Below are 24,089 nucleotides of genomic sequence, written 5' to 3' on the forward strand. Positions count from 1 at the left end.
TTTCAGTGGGAGACTGTCACTGGCTTTGGTTGGACATAGATATCGTACGATTGCTGTCAGGGGCAGAACATCGGCTGATCTGTTCTTTAACTAATCTGACTGGTAAGACTTTGATCTGAATGGTTAGTGGCGGGTCGGGAGATGGCAAAGTCCGATCGTACGATGATTCGTACGATCGGATCTTTGCATCTATGGCCAGCTTAAGTGTATTAAATATCAGGAAAAGTAAATCCCAAACATGGAAGGCAGTCAATCTATTAATCCTCCTAATCATTTCTGCACGGCCTAGGGAAATATTCTATATCGCCCTAAGGTTTCCCAATTCTTTCCTTGCCATAAATGGCATGCAAACCCAAAATTACAACTTTTCTCAGTAAAAGAAATGATCATTCTAAGGAACTTTCCAAATTCATTATTAACTTAAATGGTTTATTTGTAAACATAACTGCAACTGAAAGCAGTATCTATCTGGACTGCTGGTTCTGACTCTTGAATCAATGTAGCAGAAGTCAGTTCTCTTCCAGCCAAGAGTAAATTTCCCATGATGCCTTGCAGGCTGCTTTCGAGGTCAGTTATCAGCTGGTTTCTGCTACTTTATTTCAATAGTCAGCGCCCCCAGTGCAGTGAATAGCAAGCAGTATCCACAATGTTACGATGATCCCTTTAAAGGGACTGTGCCAAGTGGTGTTACAGTTCTGGCACAGGTTTTGTTGTGAATATCACTGAACTACAACTCCCAGAATGCAAAACGGCGATGTAAAGGTCTTCCTTATTATATCAGAGCTAAACAGGAGCAGAGATGCAGACAGTCACAGCAGCTAAAGGGACACAGACACGCGAGAGTGCAAAAGTGTTAATGATTAATATCTGAGTATATAACAACACAGCATAAAGATTTTCCCCATATGGAATTTTCTGCCTGTATGATATATGGAACATTCCAAGCTTCCCTGACTGAGTCTGTTCTCTAATGAGTCACATTATTAATTTCTCAGCAGCAGGAGGAGAGAGGAATAACTGACTCAAAGCAGCTCACTCACACAGCACTGCACACGGGGTTAATTCTATGCCTCTCCTACATGTATCTAATATATATATATATATATATATATATATATATATATATATATATATATATATATATATATGTATTTAGGGCTATAGAGGGTAATGGAGTCCTACGGCAACCCCATGAGATGTGAAGGTGCCTTGTTGGGAGAGTGGGTGGGTTTGGGGGAGTCGTAGGCAGTTTGGATCAGGGGTATAGCTGAAAGTGGGACACTTTTTTTCATTTGAGGCCCTTTTTTGGCAGGACTCACCTTCCAGGGTGCCAAGGTTACCAGAGAGCTAATAATTAGGACCCCCTGGGGGAGGGATCATGCAGACATAGTAGTATGCCCAATGATTAGTAATGGTGGCCCGTCTGTATCTGTCCATCCATCTATCTTCCCATCATGTTCCTAATTGTCAGCCCAGGGAATTATAACAATAAAGCTGAGAGTATATAATAACAGAAGACAGGCAAGCCTGACCCCTAAAAGCTGAGTTGGATAAATTATCCCTTATAATTAGGGATGCACCGAATCCACTATTTAGGATTCGGCCGAACCCCCTAATCCTTTGCGAAAGATTTGGCCGAATCGAATCATTTTTCACTTCCTTGTTTTTCGTCTGAATCCGAATCCTGCTGAAAAAGGCGGAATCCTGGTTGAATCCCGAACCGAATCCTGGATTTCGTGCATCCCTAGTCAAAACAATCCTATTGGGTGTATTTAGCGTTTAACTTATTTTTTTTTTTTTATTAGACTGAAGGTGTACGGAGATTAGGGATGCACCGAATCTACTATTTTGGATTCAGCCGAACCCCCTAATCCTTTGCAAAAAAAAAATTTGTCCGAGTCGATTCCGAATCCTAATTTGCATATGCAAATTAGGGGTGGGAAGGGGAAAATATTTTTTACTTCCTTGTTTTGTGACAAAAAGTCACATGATTCTCTCCCACCCCTAATTTGCATATGCAAATTAGGATTCTGATTTGGTTCAGAAGCATTTGGATGAATCCTGATGAAAAAGGCTGAATCCTGGTTGAATCCTGGATTCAGTGCATTCCTACTTACACAATACACAGGCCCTGATGTTTCCCCCTACTGTTCCCCCCTGTAATTATGCCACTGATAATATGTGAGTGTTTCCTGTGTAGAACCCCCATTTTCCAGTGGACCAGAATAAAATGGTGTTAAATCGACAAAAATGTAAAATCAGGGAAATGTATTATGTATAATATATAGGTGGGACCACAAAACAACAATGTAAAATGAGGGAAAACTTAAAATCAGGGGATGTAAAATTGAGGTTTCACTCTATACCAGAACTCCTCAGTGGCATCTAATATCCTTATCATTTACAGCAGGGGGTACATTATCCCTTATAATACATGAGTGATACTCAGAGTTCCCTGTATAACTCAGCCTGCAGCCTTGTGCCTTTATATGGTCACAGAACAACCCCTCAGTGACTTCTAATATCCTTATCATTTACAGTAGGGGGTACATTATCCCTTATAATACATGAGTGATACTCAGAGTTCCCTGTATAACTCAGCCTGCAGCCTTGTGCCTTTATATGGTCACAGGACCTGTCAATGACTTATGAAATCCTTATTATATACAGTAGAGTAGGGTAAATTGTAAAGTGATCACCTGATTCAATTGTGCAGACTGTGGGCCAGAACATTAGATTGATCTGATCTGAGACTCTAATGCAGGGATCCCCAACCTTTAGAACCCGTGAGCAATATTCAGAAGTAAAATGAGTTGGGGAGCAACACTAGCATGAAAAATGTTCCTGGGTGCCAAATAAGGGCTGTGATTGGCCATTTAGTAGCCCCTATGTGGACTGTCAACCTACATTAAGGCTCTGTTTGGCAGTACATCTGGTTGTTATGCAGCCAACACTTGCCTCCAAGCCAAGAATTCAAAAATAATCACCTGCTTTGAGGCCACTGGGAGCAACATCCAAGGGGTTGAAGAGCAACATGTTGCTCACGAGCTACTGGTTGGGGATCACTGCTCTAATGAATGAAACCTGTGCCCATCTGTGTCAAGAAGGTTTTATCTGGGACCCTGCTGTAATGATAAACCGCCATCTTCTCGTCCCTGTTACATACCTCACAATATTTTGGAAATAAAGAGGGACAAAAAAGTTGCCGTGTGTAGCGTAGCAATTTTTTAACCACACCCATTTTTGTGGCCACACCCCCTAATTATCATGTTCATTTTAGAAAATTTGGCAGGTTATTAAGTTTGAACATATTTCTGTGTTTTTTTCAGTTATTACAGTTTTACTAATTAAGGTTGAATTGCCTGTTATCTGATATTGTTACAATTACTTATTTGCTTATCTCGAAATTGTTACAAAAGTATCTTATCTGCTGCTGTGACTGCTCTGGGCTCTCTGCCAAAAGCCAATTAAGTTACAAACATTGTTTCTTTTTCTGGCTGTTCAGTGCAGGGAAAATCGGAAGTTTCCAGTACAAATGATGGATTTTGGGTTGAGCTGTCAAAAGAGGGACTATCCCTCTAAAAATGGGACAGTTGGGAGGTATGCTGTTAGGGTACACCTTGTTCCCTCATATTGAAGATGCAAGTGGGGGTGAGGGCTTTGGCCTGTGAGAGGCACCCTAGGAGATGCAGTTCAGCTTATGTTTTACAGCAAAGGTCCTTTTTTAGTGCTGGGATCCCAGGATAAATGGCATTTCTACTCAACCCTAAAACTACCCACTTAGGGTTTCCCCCTGACGAACTCCGGGGGGAGGTAGGACCGTGAAGTAGTGGGGGCAGGGCAGAGCCATTATGTGACACACGGGGGCAGGACTGTGACGCCAGGGGAGGGGCTATGATGTGGGGATTCTGGCTAGTTTTCCTAATTTGGAAAACATGGCAGCCAGTTTTGACCCAAACAGTCCTTCAAAACACCTGGCTGTCCAGGTCAAAACCAGACAGGTGGCAACCCTATTCCCACTAGAGAGAACTTTATACAGTAAAGATAGCCTCCAGCCTTGTAATGTGTCTGGCTTGGCATCATGGGAAATGAGCTCTGAGTACAAGGTTCAGAACACAAGCAGTAAATAAGAGTAGGTCGGGGTCTGCCCCTCTTTAATGCAAAGGAGCCAAAGCAGTAAGCATCTCTGGCGACTCTGGGAAAGACTCAGGGAAGTGGAGGTAAACTCAGACGCAGCAATGCAGTGAATGATGAGTGAGACACATTAGTATGGCAGCTGCACCGGGGGGAAGGTGGGAGAGAAAATGCCGTACAGGAGGAGAGTACAGCAGCCAAGACAGGAGAGGATTAGTGAGTGGGATAATATTATGCTGGTGATGATAACAGAAAATGGCTGGGTTTCTGAAATACTAAATTAAATGCCAGTGACAGAAGCTGGTGACAGGGCTAATGTGCCGACTGAATGAGAGGCCTTGGGACACACGTGATGATGGCGTGACACAGGTAACTGGCAACCAAAGGGAAAAGCAATGGCCCCGCTGCTTAGTTTCCAGTTATTCTAGATCTCAGAGCAAGAAAAAAAGAAGTGCCCATAGTCTGAGAATCCAGCTTTAGGGGACAGCTGAACAGCGCCATAAACAGTCCTCTCCATATACATGTATCTCTAGGTTTAACAACAGCCTTTACAAAACTATGGCAGCATTGGTATTCCCAGGGGGGCGCCACCAATAAGGCGAGCTGAGAAGCTCGCCTCAGGCGGCAACGCCAGAGAGGTTTCCAGGGGTGGCAAAAAGCCTACTATGGCAGCATAGGTATTCCCCTGTACTAAAAACAATTTAGCAGGAACAGCACCTAAGTTTACTCAAAACCTGTACAGAGAGATCCCATAAAACTATGGCAGCATAGGTATTCCCCTGTACTAAGCACAATTCAGCAGGAACAGTCCCTAAGTTTGCTCATAGCCTGTACAGAGAGATACCATAAAACTATGGCAGCATAGGTATTCCCCTGTACTAAGCACAATTCAGCAGGAACAGTCCCTAAGTTTGCTCATAGTCTGTACAGAGAGATCCCATAAAACTATGGCAGCATAGGTATTCCCCTGTACTAAGCACAATTCAGCAGGAACAGTCCCTAAGTTTGCTCATAGCCTGTACAGAGAGATACCATAAAACTATAGCAGCATAGGTATTCCCCTGTACTAAGCACAATTCAGCAGGAACAGTGCCCTAAGTTTGCTCATAGTCTGTACAGAGAGATCCCATAAAACTATGGCAGTATAGGTATCCTCTGCACAGGGAGACTAAAGGAGTCCACCGCCCAAAACAGTTTATTGCCTAATGAAAGAAAATTTAATTCTAAGCAATTTCCCACAATCAACTCCAGTAAATTGCAAATTATCATTGCTACTGAAAGCAGTGTTTTCCCTTTCTGTCCCCTGCATTTTGAGTTCTGATTCCTGATACAAGGTAGCAAATGTCAGAACATGAACAGACCCAGCGGAGAAATGACTTCCGCCTCGTTTTTCAGAAGTCAGAACCAGACAAACAAACCCTGCTTTCAATACATTTTATAGATATAGAAAAAACTGTGCGACCATCAGCATTTCCATAATGAATGTATACTGGGAAGTTGCTGAGAATTCTATTCTCTTTCATTATGCAAAACAGTTTCTGGGCGCAGTTCCCCATTTGGGGTTAATACCAAACAGGGGTAAATATTATATATATACACATATATATATATATACATATATACCTTCTCTAGCTATCTACTTGGAGTTAAACAGATACACCTTCTGCCTGTAGGTCCCCAACATCTAAACTCAACCCCACTCTTCTTTTATGTAACCGTCATGTCCAGAGGAACACATCATCTATAAACTTCTTCCCATGCAGGTGAACTGGGCACAGGTGTTTTAGGACATTCTCCATTGAATTCTCTTACCTGTGGACGTAGTGGAGTTGGTGGACCGAGTCGATAGCCAAAACCATCTCTGCTAGGTAGAAACGAGCCATGTCTTCCGGTAGCCGGTCCTCAAACTTACTGAGCAATGTGAGCAGGTCTCCTCCAACGTAGTAATCCATAACAAGGTACTGCGGGAACAAGAGACCAGAGAATGGGCTGGGGAAGGGGCCAATCGATAAAAAATGGATGGATTCATGTACCCTATACATGCGCTGTTATGTCCAACTGACATGTTCTTGGTTGGTACCAGCTTTTTATCAGTTCTGTAGGGCCACATTGTCAGGAGAGGGTAATGCTTAGTTATATTCTGCCTTCCAGTCTATACCTGAGAGCAGAGGCTAATCCGTCAGACTGTATCTCTATCAGATTCCAAGATGGATGGGTAAAAAGGTGGCAATAGATGCACTTATAATATCGTACAAAACTAACTTTCGTATGATATTCGGTGCGTGTATGGTTGGGGATGAGCCGACCCGATACCGGCAGAAGACTTGGATATCGGTCGGCTCGTCGATCGGGCTGGCTGTAAAAATTTTTACGTTTTTTTCCCTAAAGGGTTGAATTCTCCTTTAACCCTTTGACTAGTTGTCTGGGAAATCCTTGTTACTCACACTAGTGATGTGCGGCCCAAAACCCACAGTTGGGACAGGTTCGGGGCAACTTCCACACAATCTTCTCAGGCTGCGGGCAGGTTCAGATTGAACTTTACCATGTGCCCACCCTACCCGTGACCTTAAAATGCCCCATTCTGCCCAGCCCTTTTTATAGACTCATTTTTATAGACTCATGCTCTTCCATGATGGCAGAGGGAAGTGGGCAGACGTGGGTCTAAAATTACAGAGCGCGCCAAGTTAGGCTCAGTTGCGGGTGTTGAAGGGGCAGGTTAGGGTCGGGCCACACATCACTAACTCAAAAATTTCCCTTAGTTTGCCTTTAAACATCCCAGAGCTGGAGGGCCACAGGACTGAATTTATCTCAAGCCTTTAGTAATGGAGAACAAAAGAGACAATTTACCAAATTGCTGTCATCCTGGAAGGCGTAGTGCAAGGTAGTGATCCACTGACAGTCTCCATTCACCAGTACGTCCCGCTCCTCTCGGAAACAAGCCGTCTGTGGGACAGAAAGGGAATAAAGTTAAGGGCCCCACCTGAAAAATGGTTATATGCTCATTGGCCCCTCTATAAGAGGTCTCATTTCAGGCTCCATCTGTACACGGTGAATGAAATAGGTAAAGGATAGGATACACTACTGTGCACCATGGATATCACAACATAGACAGCAGAGCTTGAGACTAGTAGGGGCCTAAAGCATCAGTGACATAACAATAGAGACTGCAGACCTAACAACTGCTACAGGCCCAGAGCATTAGAGATGTAGAATCAAATCAACAGAGATTGATAGCAGCTCAGAGCATCACAGATTTACAAACAGAGACATCAGAATCAGTTAAACTTTGGGTGAACAATGATGAACAATACTGACAGCAGACCCTGTAAAGAGCCCAGACATATAGAGGCCTGGTGGGAAGTGTGACTGTCCTGAACACATTGCAGAATAATCTGCCTAAATACATTGGACCCCAAGTTCAAAATGAACCTCTAAATTGGAGTTGTGTTCACTGACCTTATACAGCTCTACAGGGATTTTTTTTTTTTTGGGCCCATAGTTTGCACAAGGACTCAACACACTTATTAAATTTTAACACAACCTTGGCTTTGCCAAGACTGCGTTCTGGCAACTTTGTAACTTTTGCCCTGTCTTAAAACACGGGGGGGGGGGGGTTCTAGATACACAGCTGGGATCAGAGCCTCGTAAGATGCACAAGCCAAAACAAGATGATTTTGGTAATCTGTAAATGCTTCCCAAAATGCTTCAATATTCCCTAACGTTCCTATACTATTTCAATTGATGCATCAATATAGGTGTATTTCTTGTGCCTGTTGCACAAGTTGCATCTGCCCCATTATGTTTGTCATGCTGGTGGGGCTGAAAGTGAGTTGGCACCCATCCTGCCTGCCTATTCTATCCTATGTTGCCTATTTACTCTATCTTACTCTAATTTTGCCATCTTGCCCTACTGTCCCCATCTGGTTCTACCATCTATTATCCTGCCCTACTGTCTCCATTTTGATCTTTGTCACTATATTGTCTTATAGTGTCTATTTTGTCCTACTGTTACCATCTTGTCCTACCGTCTCCAACTTCCTCTATTGTTTCCATCTTGTTCTAGTTTCTCCATCATGTCCTTCTGCCTCCAACCTGTCCTACTATCTCCATATTGCCCTATCCTCTCCATCTTGCTCTACTGTGTTTATCTTGTTCTACTGTCTCCATTATGTCCTATTGCCTCCAACCTGTCCAACTGTCTCCATCTTGTTTGACTGTCTCTATCATGTCCTACAGCCTCCAACATGTCCTACTGTCTCCATATTGCCACACCCTCTCCATATTGTTCTTCTGTCTCCATCTTTTTCTACTGTCTCCATCTTGTTCTAATGTCTTCATCTTACCCTACTCTCTCCATCTTGCTCTAATGTCTTTATCTTGCCCTACTGTGTCCATCTTGCTCTAATGTCTTTATCTTGCCCTACTGTGTCCATCTTGCCATACTATTCCGCAGTCTTTCTATCTATAACTGCTATTTGGGGCCCCACTACTTACAGGGCCAATGGTAGCTGCCCCTAAAGACAGCTACAACTATTAGATTTCTACTGAAACGTCATAAAGTTTGCTAAGAGCAGTTCAGTAGAACAGTGTTTATTTTGGCCAGGATGATTATTCATCGCTATTAAGTAAAGAAATAAATATATATTTTAAAGAAGTTTATTTTTAATATTAAAGTCACATTACGCAGGCAGCCAAGATCAACAGATCTTGGCCAAATGGAGTGAATGGATTAAGCTTGTAGGCTTGATAAACTGCATATGGACACATAGCTCAGAGAGCAGCACAATTACAGCAAGTGAGTGAAGCCAACATGCTACAGATACAAGCCCTGAACTATAGCCATCCTGTTCCTCTCCTTTCCAAAAACACAGGGACCACATCACTAATCTGGGTGTCAGTCCACAGGCCACAACCTTACCTAGCCATGGTCTCTAGAAGATTCATTAAACAACAGTAGCTGTGAGTTATTCTGGTAAGTATGAGTGAAACATTAGGCACGGGGTGTGCAACCTGCCATGTTGTTTTATATCATACACTGGACTTATTTAAATACATGGCAGAGAGATTCTATATGCTGCATAGTTTTATGATATCTCTCTGTACAGGCTATGAGCAAATTTAGGGGGGTGTTCCTGCTGAATTGTGCTTAGTACATGGGAATACCTATGCTGCCATAGTTTTATAGTATCTCTCTGTACAGGCTATGAGCAAACTTAGGGGCTGTTCCTGCTGAATTGTGCTTAGTACAGGGAATACCTATGCTGCCATAGTTTTATGGGATCTCTCTGTACAGGCTATGAGGAAACTTAGGGGCTGTTCCCGCTGAATTGTGCTTAGTACAGGGGAATACCTATGCTGCCATAGTTTTATGGGATCTCTCTGTACAGACTATGAGCAAACCTAGGGGGCTGTTCCTGTTGAATTGTGCTTAGTGCAGGGGAATGAATACATAACAAATACTCTGTAAGGAAACAACAAATGTATTGATATTGCTAATTTATTACTCAACTTTCGAGTCAGACCCTCTCCCATTTATGTTCCAGTCTCTTATTCAAATGAATGCATGCTTGCTAGGGTAAATTGGACCCTTGCAACCAAATTAAAACTGGTAAAAACTGCTAAAACTGCAAACTGCAGAGCTGCTGAAAAAAAAGTTAATTTCAAATAATAAAAAATGAAAACAAATTGCAAATTGTTTCAGAAGATCCCTCTCTACTAGGGAAGCATGCGTCATAAAAGAGTCGACTAATGCTAATTTGCATATGCAAATTAGGGACAGGAAGGGAAAAAGTGGAAAAAACATTTTGTACTTCCTTGTTTTGTGACAAAAAGTTACTTGATTTTCCCTTACCACCCTTCATTTGCATATGCAAATTATGGATTCTGATTTGGTACGGCCAGGCACAAGGATTGGGCCAAATCCGAATTCTGCGAAAGGAGGACAAACCATGTCCGATTGCTGAACTGAATCCTGGATTTAGTGCATCCCTACATCATATTAAAAGTTAATTGAAAAGTGAACAACCCCTTTAAGGAGCTGTTCCTGCTGAACTGTGTATTTGACATTATAGAGCTAAATTATATTACAAACAGGGAGGCCGTTGCTTCCTCCGTTGTCGGAATAAAAATATGAATAAAGGAATGGGAAGTTCTAGACTTTATTTTTCTATCGGGCAAACAAAGTGGCGCCTTGGCGTATTCATTTACCATTCCCCATTGAAAGGCAACAAGCCTGGGAGAGAAGGGAGAAGCCATACCCTGTGCATTGTGAGCTCAGTAATTGTGTGTACAGGTGCAAAGCTCTATGTGATAATGGAAATGAAGAAATTAATATATTCAGCTCAGTTACCCAGAACCAACCAAATTAACACTGTCCGTGCCCTCACTGTGCATTCTACCACCTGCCATCTCTCATTTTTATTATCACATGTTTATAAAGTGCCAACATATTCTGCATTGCTGTACAATAGATTATCATTTAACATTGAATACAAACACATACGGAAGATAAAATGGGGTCTGCTCACTGCACTGCCTTCTAAATGAAACTCCCACCCATTAGGGGATTTTTGAGCTTAATATCATGCCACTAACCCCCCCCCCCCACACACACTGCCCTTCTATCAGCCTTTGCCCACCTCTCCCTAGGGCCCCACTAACATGGAGCCAACACAGCGGCAGCTAGCAATGCATCTTGGGAAGAAGGAACAATATGAACTCAGGGGGTATCCAAAATAAAGGAAGGTCACAGTGACATTTGCTAGTTAAATAAGATTCATTGGGGGAAACAAGTTTTATTTTTATGAGTATAAAAATGTACTCGGTTTGCTCGGTTGCTATGGCACAGCTTGTTTATCACATATTTTCTCCCGCAGAAAGGGGAAAATTTCAGGTTAAGAAAAAAAAGGCAGCTAGTTGGCGTTCTCCCATGTCCTCTCCCGTCCCAGGAAACCAAAGGAAGTGTTAACCTGTGCACTGCTGGCACACATTAATACAGAGGTCCCATGTTTCTTGGGGCATCAGTGCTATTACTGTTACTAGACACCATCTCTCCCTACTATACCTGCTATCCCATAGTCACACTCCCTTCCCAGAGACTATTATCCACTGTTACTATAGGCACCATCTCTCCCTACTATACCTGCTATCCCACAGTCACACTACCTTCCCAGAGACTATTATCCACTGTTACTATAGGCACCATCTCTCCCTACTATACCTGCTATCCTACAGTCACACTCCCTTCCCAGAGACTATTATACACTGTTACTATAGGCACCATCTCTCCCTACTATACCTGCTATCCCACAGTCACAGTCCCTTCCCAGAGACTATTATCCACTGTTACTATAGGCACCATCTCTCCCTACTATACCTGCTATCCCACAGTCACACTCCCTTCCCAGAGACTATTATCCACTGTTACTATAGGCACATCTCTCCCTACTATACCTGCTATCCCACAGTCACACTCCCTTCCCAGAGACTATTATCCCACTGTTACTATAGGCACCATCTCTCCCTACTATACCTGCTATCCCACAGGCACACTCTCTTCCCAGAGACTATTATCCCACTGTTACTATAGGCACCATCTCTCCCTACTATACTTGCTATCCCACAGTCACACTCCCTTCCCAGAGACTATTATCCCACTGTTACTATAGGCACCATCTCTCCCTACTATACCTGCTATCCCACAGGCACACTCTCTTCCCAGAGACTATTATCCCACTGTTACTATAGGCACCATCTCTCCCTACTATATCTATCTGCAGTCCCAGGGTCCTACCATGCCCATCTCTAAGGGCTAGTCCACACGGGGAGATAGCGACGCGTTTGCGGTCGCGGCGACAAAGCGCCGCGACAGTCGCCGCGACCGGCGCAGGCGACAGTTTTGTATGGGCGCCTATGTAAAAACGCCTGTGCTAACCACACGAGGCGATGCGCTTTTCAACAGTCGCCTGAAAATGCCTCGCCAGGCTTTTTCAGGCGACTGTTGAAAAGCGCATCGCCTCGTGTGGTTGCGCCGCGACCGCAAACGCGTCGCTATCTCCCCGTGTGGACTAGCCCTAATACCTGTAGTTGTGCACCAGGAATCCCTTGAGAGCAGTAAACAAGCTGTACTTTTTCCCACCTTTCCTCCCTGCTACAGAATCACACACAACTCTTAGAATTCACAACTCGACATGAAAGTTAAATAAATCCAGCAGCTGCTGGCGAGGTATGTGGTTGCAGCCCTGGCTAATGTGATATAAAAGAAGGAGAGAAATATCTTTATGTGAGTGTATCAATGCCCTTTCTACCAAGAATTAAAAATAGACCTGAAGGCTTTTCCTATGTAATGCTACCCTCTCATCCCAGCGGCCCCATTCTATCCTCTAACAAGCAGCAAAATTCACAAAAGAATCAGCGCAATATTTTTGCAGTTGCTTCTGCCCGTGTAGGCGTAACGTGGAACGTCTGCCTCCCCCTATCAGTTACAGGCAGCAGCGTGACCTTCACATATCAGCCCAAAACAGCTCAATGACAGCACTGATTCCTGTCGGCTGGAATAGAGTAACATAGTAACAAAGATTAAGTGGCCCATGTTAAGAGACACAGGAGGAAGGAGGCCCCTGCCCATAGAGCTTACAATCTAAGTGCTGTGCTAGAGATGAAGTATTAAAGTTGCCCCAGGAGTCCCTTGTGACCAGCAAACAAGCTGTATTCTATCACACTGAACTGCCCAATTAAGATATGCCAAAAGCAAAGGCCTTCCATATTATCCCTGATAATCTAATATATGCCGGGCTGTTGCTGTTCCAGGTAACCCCATCCTGCATCACCACAGCTGTCATTCTGCATCGGATCAGCACCTTTACTCAAAAACCTTCTATTCAATTACTTAGCTACTTCAATGTAATCTGTATATTAAAATATTTTCCACGGGACGGCACAATTGGCTCAATTACTGGAATAGTTTGTGCTAACATATCGCTGCTATAATCTCTTTTAATGGAGGGATGTGAAACCGAAGAGTGCCACATTTGCAGCACGTTATACAATAGACATATTTACCTTTAAAGGAAAACTAAACCCACACAGGGCCTGAGTCCTAACTAGGGATGCACCGAATCCAGGATTCGGCCTTTTTCAGTCGGATTCGGCCGAATCCTTCTGCCCGGCCAAACGGAATCCAAATTTGCATATGCAAATTAGGGGTGGGGAGGGAAATTGCGTGACTTTTCGTCACAAAACAAGGAAGTCAAATATTTTTCCCCTTTCCACCCCTAATTTGCATATGCAAAATAGGGTTTGGATTCGGTATTCGGCCGAATCTTTCACAAAGGATTCGGAGGTTCGGCCGAATCCAAAATAGTGGATTCGGTGCATCCCTAGTCCTAACCCACCAAAAGCTCACTCCCCAAAACAGCCCTGTACCCCTTATCAGGCTGCCCAAGACAGAGACAGAGTTGGCAGCTACCATGTTTAGAGGATATGTTACCTAAGTGAGTTACATTTTCCTTTATATTTACCTATGAAGTAACCTAAGCAACTCTGCAATTGGTCCTTGTTTATTATATTGCTTACATTTGGTTGCAAGGGTCAATATCCCCAGCAACCTGGTTGATTTTGAGGCTACATTTTATTAAATGATTGTATCCTTTTCATCTTTCTCTCTTTACAATTCATAATCAAATACCTGGTTGTCAGTGAACCTAGCAACAAGCAACTGAAAACCCACTGGAATTCAACAACAAGCAATTAGAAATTTTAGAATGCCATTACCTTATGAAAGTTCAATGTCAGGCGAATTTCTCACCTAATAACAAAGTGACCGATATTGTAAACCACCTGTCACCTGCCACAACCCATTTTGGTCAGGTAGGGAAGCATTTCTGTTGCAATAAGTATTGGCACTAAACAGTGTCTTTTTTTTTTCAAGTAAATTTCCCTTTTTTATAGCAGAATCTGACTGCACATATAACAAAAGTCACAACTTTATAAAAGCCCAATTTTTGCCTTGTTCTCACCTCTGCTCTTTTCAGCATCTCCCACTTATTTAGAATCTTCATGGCAAACACTTTATCTGTACTCTTCAACTTGACCACAGCAACCTGCAGAGAGGAACAGAGGAGAAGGACATTAGGAGGAAACATCTGTGGAACTTTTTGGTCTTCTAAGAAGCAAGTTTGCTTATTTATTAGACCAGAACAATATCAATATGGCTACCTCGACGTACACTAGACAATGCCAAATGTCCATCCGTTTACCCTGTACCATATTATAATGTATGATATCTCATTCTGAAGTAGGATGGAAGAAATGCAGAAAGAAACCCTTCTAATAAAAGGGCCCCACTCCCTTCTTCTGAACCACACCACTTAGGACCCCCTAAACACAGCCCATTCCTATGTAAAACGGAGTAGAGAGGTTGGTGGGCAGCATCTCATGCCACTTCAGGACCCCTTCACTGCAATCATTGAGCATGCTCAGTTGAAGCCAGGTCCACATTGCCACAATTGTGCATGCTCCTGCTATAAGGTTGCAGAGAAAATAATGTGAAGCAAGATGGTAGCCTTCAACCCTTTTTTCTAAAACTGGACCCAAGCATGGGTGTCAAGAATAGTAGGCACCAGGCAATGCAGGAAGGCCTCGGCCCCCCATTTGAGAGGGGTTTAATTGCTTAGATCTTGAATGAGCAACTCATCAACCTTCTAGGTAAATTTGCTAAATTATAACGCCTGGCATCTGCAGTAATGGCAGCAGGAGAGCTGCAGGTTATATAATGTAAACATCTAATAAATGTTACATAATATTTACAAGGTAAATTATTTAAAAAAGTTCTTATCACCCCAAGAGGCGTGTGATTCTAGGAAAAATACCCCTTTTTACCCTTCCTTAAATTAAGCCTGCTGCTAACTTCTATTCATTACACTATATATAACCTTCATTAAGAGGTTTCACCAAAGAGAAGGCATTCAGTAACATCAGACCGGAGCCTGCATGCTACATAGTGAATCTTCTTTCCCAAGTGAACATGAATTCCCTACTACGTTACAGACATATAAGAGAAGGGAGGAAATAAGGATGAGGCAAAGATAATAAACAAGTGTAAATGGAATATCAAGAGAAGAAATAGTAAAGATGGACTAGTGAAAAAGTAAGGAGAAAAGGATGAGAGAAGCAAGAAAAAGTCAGAAAAGCGGAAATGACTTTGAGAACAGAGGAGATGGAATAATCAGAGAAGACAGAAGAACAATTCCAGAAAAAAGAGGTGATGGAATGATAACAGAAGAGGGCACTCACTGCTGAGAAAAGCAAGGAAGCATTCACGAGAAAAGAGAGGAAGAAAGGAATAATATGGAATAAACAAGGATGAGTATGGAATGAGGAAAGAAGTCATTAAGGAATAACACGAGAAGAGAGGAAGGAAGGAAGGATGAGAGAAGAGAGGAAGAGGAGAGGAAAATGTTATGATAGAAGAGGATGAGGGTAGAGAGATGAGAGAAGAGAGGAAGGAAAGCCAAAAGAACACATAGGATGATGAGAAGAGGGGATGAAACAAAGGCAAATTAGAGAAAAGAAACACGAGAGAAGAGAGAGGAGAGAAAGAACATGAAATCATGAGTGAAAAGAGAATGGAATAATAAGAGGGGAAAGGAGGGAATTGAGGATGGAGTGATGTGAGAAGAGTGAATAGAATGAGACCAGAGGATATAATAATAAAGGCAGACAGAGTGGAAGGATGAGAGAAGAGAGGAAAGAGAAGAAGAGATGATAGTATAAAGAGGAAATAGAGGAAACAAACGTAAAATGAAAGGATGAGAAAGAGGAAGAAGAGAAGGGACAAAAGAACATATCTGCATGTCTGGCCTTTGGATTTCTCAGCCTTACAGTGGCCCCTAGCCATCAGACATGCCTGAGTGTTCCATATGAGCTAACTGCATCAGGCTGCCAATACTGATCTCTGATTAACATGGCCAACTATCTGCATAGCTCTGCTGCTTTTTATCATAAGACAGAAAATAAAATGTGCAGCCAGCACAATACAGGTGAGGAACAAGAAAGCCGAGATCCTGCCAAGAATTCCCAAGAAGAAGTTATATTTCCACTATCTTTTACTTTAATTATGCTCAGAATACTCCACAAACCCTTTTGTATTTCAGTTCAGTTTACCGTATGCAGGAAGGAATGCCAGCCAGTGTAAAATGTGATTGGAGCAAATAGCTAGGACCACCATATGAGGTTTAACTTGATAAAGAGCTTTGGTGCTCGAAACATGTCGTGTTTGTGAATAAAGGCACTATTGCAGCAGAACCTATGCGCTGTTTTGTATCCACACCTACACTTTGGAACCACGTATTGATGGCTTTGGATGGAAGCAAGGTGTTGCGATACCAGAGTTAATACACAGAGGAAAAAGTACCAGTTTATTGCATTTACTAGGTTTAACTTAACACATTATGGTGGCTTGGCAATTTTATGATTGCTAACTTGTAACTAAAAACCCCTTGTACAGATATTTAAAAATGTATTCACTGGCACAGAGTAAATAACCAATAAAGCATGGGGCCAGGGAATGTGCATTGACCAATCCCATCTTACTTTGGATGTCTGAAGCAAATTTGGCAAGGTCAGTCTCACTTCCACAATACATTTACTTTAAATAACCAATACAGAACAGTACAAAGATACTAACCTAATGGTTTATACATAAATGTTACGTGATAGAAATCTCCATTCTACATGTCTCCAGTTGTTGTAGAACAGCATCCTCTAACAGACAATGGCTGACAAGAAGATATTCCTAAGCACCCAGATGTGATCTTTGTACTTTTGTAGCTTTTTATATTTTAGTGTCAAGCCTTTTGCTTTATATTTGGTCAAGGCCCCTTTTCCATAGCTCCAGGAGTACCCAGGGCACAAATAAGTACTCACCCCAAATCTCCCCTACACTGGCCTTCAGGCTGGGCCCCCTTAGCTCATAACAAGGTTACAGATATATAGAAACATTGGGGTAACAGTCACCCTGCTATAGTTCCAGGGGTACCCAGGGCACAAATAAGCACTCACCCCAAAATTCACCCTAACTGGCCTTCAGGCTGGGCCCCCTTAGCTCATAACAAGGTTACAGATATATAGAAACATTGGGGGTAACAGTCACCCTGCTATAGTTCCAGGAGTACCCAGGGCACAAATAAGCACTCACCCCAAATCTCCCCCAAACTGGCCTTCAGGCTGGGCTCCCTTAGCTCATAACAAGGTTACAGATATATAGAAACATTGGGGTAACAGTCACCCTGCTATAGTTCCAGGGGTACCCAGGGCACAAATAAGCACTCACCCCAAAATTCACCCTAACTGGCCTTCAGGCTGGGCCCCCGTAGCTCATAACAAGGTTACAGATATATAGAAACATTGGGGTAACAGTCACCCTGCTATAGCCCACCTACACCTGATCCTCTAACTGTACAACCTGCCAAAACCTACTTGGTGCTTCCTATAAACAGGCTGTGGGTTTGTGCTGACAGGAACAGCTTGTTATAGTCTGGGATTTTATTCTCCCAGTTTGTCCTTTCCCACAGCTTAGCAGCCTGAGATATTTATTTTAACCTTAACAAATGAGATGTTTACCCAAGCAAGGAATCCGGGAACTGTACATTCTACCCCTAGTTAGAGCCTTGAGCGCATTCACACAGTGCCGTGCCATTAAGGTTGCATAAAGCCAATGATCAAAAGATACGTCAGTACAAAACAGTGGCACATGCAGGTGCCAAAACTGGATATCCAAGAACAGAGCTGCCATGTTTTTACACAGCATGTCTAGACAGGCTACAGGGCTGAGATGTTGGACTGCTCAGAATCATGGGCCACAGAAGACTCTCTTATTAATATAGATATATATAATTACAGATAAATTCCCAGAAAAAAATATATTTCTTACATCTTTATTTGCAGTAGAATGGAATTCTTGCACTTAAATCTATGCTGAGCACTAGTAAATAGGCCCACAGGGACAGTTTATGAATGATCAAATTGGAAAATCCAGAAGGATTCTTAGCGGTTCAATAATTTCCCCATTTATCAACATTTTCCTGACATTCAGGATACAGTTTAATGGACTGACACATTTATCAAAGCAGATCAATACGTGAATTCAACAGAATAGGTTTAGAGAGCTTTGAGCAGTTGATCCCCATTATGCTCTATCGGGTGTTAGAGTTATGCAGCAGGGCTGAGCTCTAACACGTCTCTAAATCTTTAATCCCAGATGCAAATTGCAAGTCAGAAAAAAAGGTTTGGATAATTTTCTTCTGGAAAACAGCATTTTCTCCCTCAAATGACCACAGCTATCAACTAGCCATTTACCATAAGCCAATACAAACTTTGCTTTGCCTTTAACACCTGTATATTAAGCCTAGAGCCATAAAGAGAATAAAAATTCTGAAAGAAATTGCAAGGAATGGGGCAAACAAACAGACTCCTCACCTCGCCAAAGGCTCCTCTTCCGATAACTTTTAAAATTTCGAAGTCTTCTTTATGAAGTCGCATCTGCTTGACTTTTAGGGCAAATGGTTTGGCTGCAAGAGAAACAGAAGATATTACTATTTACTCCCAACTGCATAGTGTTTCTACTTAAAATTTTCTGAAATTCACTTTAATTTTTTCCTATTTTGTACAAGAGAAGTTAAAGGGGTTGTTTCCCATTAAATTACTTTTAGTATGTTGTAGAGAGTGATATTCTGAGACAATTTGCAATTTGTTTTCATTTTTTATTATTTGTGGTTTTTGATTTGTTTAGCTTTTTATTCAGCAGCTCTTCAGTTTCCATTTTCAGTATTCTGGTTGCTAGGCTCCAAAGCATCCTAGCAACCATGTATTGATTTGAATAAGAGACTGGAATATGAATAGGAGAGGCCTGAATAGATAGACGAGTAATAAAACATTCAATATGGGGTTTAGATGGGGTCAGTGACCCCCATTTGAAATCTGGAAAGAGTCAGAAGAAGAAAACAAATAATTAAAAAACTATAAAAAAGAAATAATGAAAGCCAATTGAAAAATTTCTTAGAATTAAGAATTTTGTAACATACTAAAGTTAACTTAAAGGCGAACCACACCTTTAATACAAATGAGTAGGAGTCATGCTTAGGATTTTAAAATGAATAGCTGGAGGGCCGCAGTTCACTTCCCACTATGTGTATGTCCATCTCAGGCAAGGATGAGTCCAATAATGTCCACCAGTGTCCAAGCTACAACCTCATGTAGAATTCAGAGCCACCTATCAGCTGCCTTTCATTAGCGCAGCTCAAATGAAAAGATTTAAGACAGTGTTTGAAATTGCAGCTGACATGTTGTACATACTATGGTACTAACCAGACCTAAAGCATGAGTGTTTAGCAAATTGCTGGCTACAGCAATCAGATGTTAGTATTCATTAATTTAATTGCATTGGACTAATAAAAGGTGGCTGCTGATTGGTTAAAATATACATTTAGGATCTTCAGCAACTGTTGCCCTGTTACAACTAGGGATGCGCCGAATCCTCCATTTTGGCATTTTTCCAAATAGCAGTACTGAATCTACAAGACAGGATTCAGGCATAACATGAAGGTTTGAAATGCTGAAATGTGATCTTTTTGATTCCAGGTCCATTGCAGGGAAGAAATGCAAATTAGCCACCAAGAAAAAACAATAACACCAAGTGGAATTTAAGGCAAGAACACTCTGCGGCGGAGAAATCAGGGTCAGCTCTAAAAATAAAAGGCAGATCTGGCAACCACAAACCACAAGTAACCTCCAATACAGAAGGAGAGGAAGCGAGGGGCCACAGGGTTCAAACACATATGCAGAGGCACCCAATACCTTCCGTTCCATGGTTTGGTTAACTCGCAAGGCTGAGAAACCCAGGGGGCACCCCAAGGTGACTTGCTTCTCTTAATACAGAATGTATGCAGTGGGTAGCAGTGCGGCCTTGGGTCTGATTCCAAGAAGACCATCATATTCTCTAAATGCTCATGTAGGTATTCTTTATGAGCTGCAGTTTCTTTCCACTGCACAGGTTGATTATGGGTCTCTGGGTGCTTTTTTTGCCTTGGGTCTGTAGCCCAGCTAACCAGGTGCCACCAGGGAGTGTTATTTCTGCCATAAGCAGCCACTAGGCAGGACTATACTGGGGTTACCAAAAATATTTTTTTAACCAGATATTCAGCTCTTTTAGCAATTATTCTCCATATACTCCCATGATTCTCACACTGGCCCAAGTAGTGGAGATAATGGCAGGCACCCTGCCACCAAGTATAAACACCATGGGGTGGCACAGTCCAAGACAGACAACAGACCCAATGCATTGGAGGAATGTGATCCCATCCAGGCCCTGTTTATCAACCTTGGGCCCCCAGATGTTACTTGTCTTACTCCCAAGCATGGACAGTTTTTACCTTTCATTATATTTTATAAAAGTTAATTTACAGGTTACAGGAATAGGATCCCTTATCCAGAAACCCGATATCCAGAAAGCTCCGAATTACGGAATCGCTGTCTCCCATAGACTCCATTTTATCCAAATAATCCAAATTTTTAAAATTGATTTCCTTTTTCTCTGTAATAATAAAAGAGTAGCTTGTACTTGATCTCAACTAATATATAATTAATCCTTATTGGAAGCAAAAACAGCCTATTGGGTTTATTTAATGTTTAAATGAATTTCTAGTAGACTTAAGACATGAAGACATGAAGACGAAATTACGGAAAGATCCATTATCCGGAAAACCCCAGGTCCCGAGCATTCTGGATAACAGGTCCCATACCTGTACTAGGTTCAAAAATTCTAGCAGTCAGGCAATCCTTCAGAAGGAACAGTTTTGGTACTACACTCAGATTCTGTATACAGTTAAATACTTACTATGAATATGCTTCATTTAAAAACACCTACTGTGTTTTCATCTGATGCTGAATGGCCAAGTTGCACAGAGGCTTTATTTTATAAGTCATGTGGCACTAGCCTCCTGGGCAACTGTCACTTAAAATCCCAGGTCTATATGCCTGTGTCATTTCTCCTGCAACCCGAAGCAATGAACACTGTTGGAGGAAGAACATACTGATGGAATTGTGCAGCATAGAGCTGCTGACATGGAGAATGGCACACCCCCCCATGGTGCCAAGTGTATAATGAAATTTGCCCTTTTACGTCCTTTTAAAAGATTTAATGCAGTAGGAAATGCGCAGGTATCGTGAGGTAGTGGAAAAGTTGGGTATTTGGAAAAAAGATAAAGGTTAATTCTCTCTATCTATGAAGCAATTGCTCTGAGCGAGCCAAGGAAATATCCCGGGTCTGTAACCCTCAGACGCAGCATCTGCATTCGTTCCACTGCAAACTTTAATCTTCTTGTAAATATTTTATATAGAACATTTCAGATATTCAGTTTCCTTTTATAAGACATTTAATGCGTTCGGCTCCTAACAATCTGTTCTGGGAAGGGGGTATTCCTGTCATGCCAAACCCCAACAAAAACTGGCAAATTAGCACAAATTGACCTAGAAAAATGTTGCTTTATGTAACTGCCTTTAACCCTTTGCGGGGCAGCGGTTGGCTCTTTGACCTACGCAGCATGTTTCCATGTATAGAACACATGCATCAGTCAGAGTAGCCTGGAAAAGCAGAACCTACAGCACCAGTACTATAGCCTTATGTGATGCCTACATTCTACAGCACGTATTGGGTTAAAGCAGAAGACAAAAAAAAAGTTTCAGATTTATGGAAAATACTTTGTCTATTAGTCACCCTTTTTGAGTTGTATGTACTACGACGCCCAATAAGAGTCCCCCCTTATACCCTCACCCTAACTGGCCTTTAGACTGGGCATCAAACTAACCAGTAAAATAAAAGAGCAATCAGCCAAACACTCACCCTAACTGTCCCTCCTTAATAAATTATATATACACTTTTATATTAGGGATGTGCCAAACACAGAATTCACATTCGGGTTCAGTGTAAGTATTTTTAACGCACAAATGTTTATAGATAATCAGATGCATTTTAGTATCAGTATCAAATACATTATCAGTTCAGCATCTGTATTTGGCATTTATTTTATGCTTGTTTTTTTTTTTTACGCAGGCGTGCTTGTGAGACACATGGAGGCACCGGAACAGTTCCAAAGACAGGCAGGCTGCATGGGTCAGCTCTCAGCTGTGTATGGGTCAGCCTCACTTCCCTAACTTAACCATCTATCTCCTCTGTAGGTGGCACCTACAAGGTTAATCAATTGTTCTACAGAAGGCAGGCAGCAGTTAGTTAGTTAACTCGTACCTGCCTGACTTTAGGAATGTGATATAGGTATAGAACCCGTAATCCGGAAACCCGTCATCCAGAAAGATCCGAATTATGACTCCTTTTAAATAAATGATTTATTTTTTCTCTGTAATAATAAAACAGTACCTTGAACTTGATCCCAACAAATATATAATTAATCCTTATTAGAGGCAAAACAATCCTATTGGGTTTAATTCATGTTTTAATGTATTTTTAGTAGACTTAAGGTATGGAGATCCAAATTACGGAAAACCCAAGATCCTGAGCATTCTGGATAACAGGTCCCATACCTGTATAATGCTTTTTTTTCCCTTAAAAAAATAGTGAAAAATGGTGTTTAAATTCGCTTTAGTATTACAAGAAGCGTTTTCCAGAATTCCCCTCCCTGACGCACTTACTACCTCTGGCAGCGTGAGCCTGTCTGAATCCAGGGTTCAATATGTTCTAAGAGTTAAAAGCTATGGATTTGGTGCATCCCTAAACCTTGGTTTATACATGCCATGTCAGTGTATTTGTTCAATAAAACTCAGACTAAAATGATACAGAGGTCCAATTACATTTACTCACTATGTTCTGACTGAACTGTATTCAAGGCAATCGCCCATCTAACATTCTGCGGTTCCTTGGCCTGAATTGACTACAGCATATTTTCTGTGGGACAGTAAGTACCAACATCTGAAATCACAGCTTAGAAGAATCCAGCATATCCTGAGCCCAAGTCAAAAGAGGCCGCAGTTACGCATTTACTATATTTCAGATGCTCCTATTTTCCCAGGCCAAAAGGATAATGTGATTTTAATCAGGTCAAGGAGAGTCAGCCAGTCAGCCCTGCCCAAACCCTATCCCACAGGTATGGAAACCACAACAGGGGGGCCACTGCACTTATTTCCAGCTGTGATGACATGGAAGACTTTCTTTGTAACCCTTTCTCCTGTTAGTTGCAGGTATAAAGGTGCTTCATATACTGCTTAAAGGTATTGAAGTGAGAACTTGGACAGCCCTTTAATAGGGCGCTCTGTGCTCTCAGCTTGCAGGCTTTAACCAATAATTATTTAGATAATTTAACAGTGAAAATTTTTACCCATTCTCCTACCTCAATTAATTCCACCCACAAAAACATCAGGATGGTTTCCAGTTATGGATGAAGTCATCGGATGATCTCAGAACCATTCCAGGATTATGCTATAATGGGTAGGGATAGCAAAGAACCCATAATGACATTGGGGGATTAAAGTTTGAGTAACTGCTTACTTGTAAGCATGTGCAAAATCATGACATTCTTTAGCTGGTACATGGTGCTTTACACTGTAACAAACTCCACTATTATTATTATTACAGGTATGGGACCTGTTATCCAGAATGCTAAGGTGTTAACCTAGGGTTTTCTAGATAAGGGGTCTTTCAGTAATTTGGATCTTCATACCTAAAGTTTACTTAAAATCATTTAACATTAATAAAAAAATATATTTTAAGATTGGAATTAATTATGAAGTCTACGGGAGATGGTCTTCCCGTACAGCTGAACATTCTGAATAACGGCTTTCTGGATTACAGATCCCATATCTGTATAATGAACTTGTTTTTATAAAGTGTCAACATATTCAGCAGTGCTGTACAACAGAAGCTCCATAAAGCTTCACAATGGATATTTCCA

At 41.8% G+C, this 24,089-nt stretch overlaps 1 protein-coding gene across 7 annotated transcripts in view; it reads right to left on the reverse strand.

Annotated features, from left to right (window-relative positions):
- cdc42bpa.L (CDC42 binding protein kinase alpha L homeolog) overlaps window positions 1–24,089 on the reverse strand; it is a 140,845-nt gene that overhangs the window by 75,830 nt on the left and 40,926 nt on the right. For all 7 annotated transcript variants that reach the window (XM_041562571.1, XM_041562572.1, XM_041562574.1 and 4 more), the window contains exons 2-5: window positions 18,610–18,701; window positions 14,151–14,234; window positions 6,982–7,077; window positions 5,947–6,095 (exon numbers count right to left, since the gene is read on the reverse strand). In XM_041562571.1, the coding sequence (XP_041418505.1) occupies window positions 5,947–6,095; window positions 6,982–7,077; window positions 14,151–14,234; window positions 18,610–18,701 (421 nt within the window). The remainder of the gene's footprint in view (window positions 1–5,946; window positions 6,096–6,981; window positions 7,078–14,150; window positions 14,235–18,609; window positions 18,702–24,089) is intronic.

Source organism: Xenopus laevis, chromosome 5L (genome assembly GCF_017654675.1).
Source record: "Xenopus laevis strain J_2021 chromosome 5L, Xenopus_laevis_v10.1, whole genome shotgun sequence".
NCBI lineage: Eukaryota > Metazoa > Chordata > Amphibia > Anura > Pipidae > Xenopus > Xenopus laevis.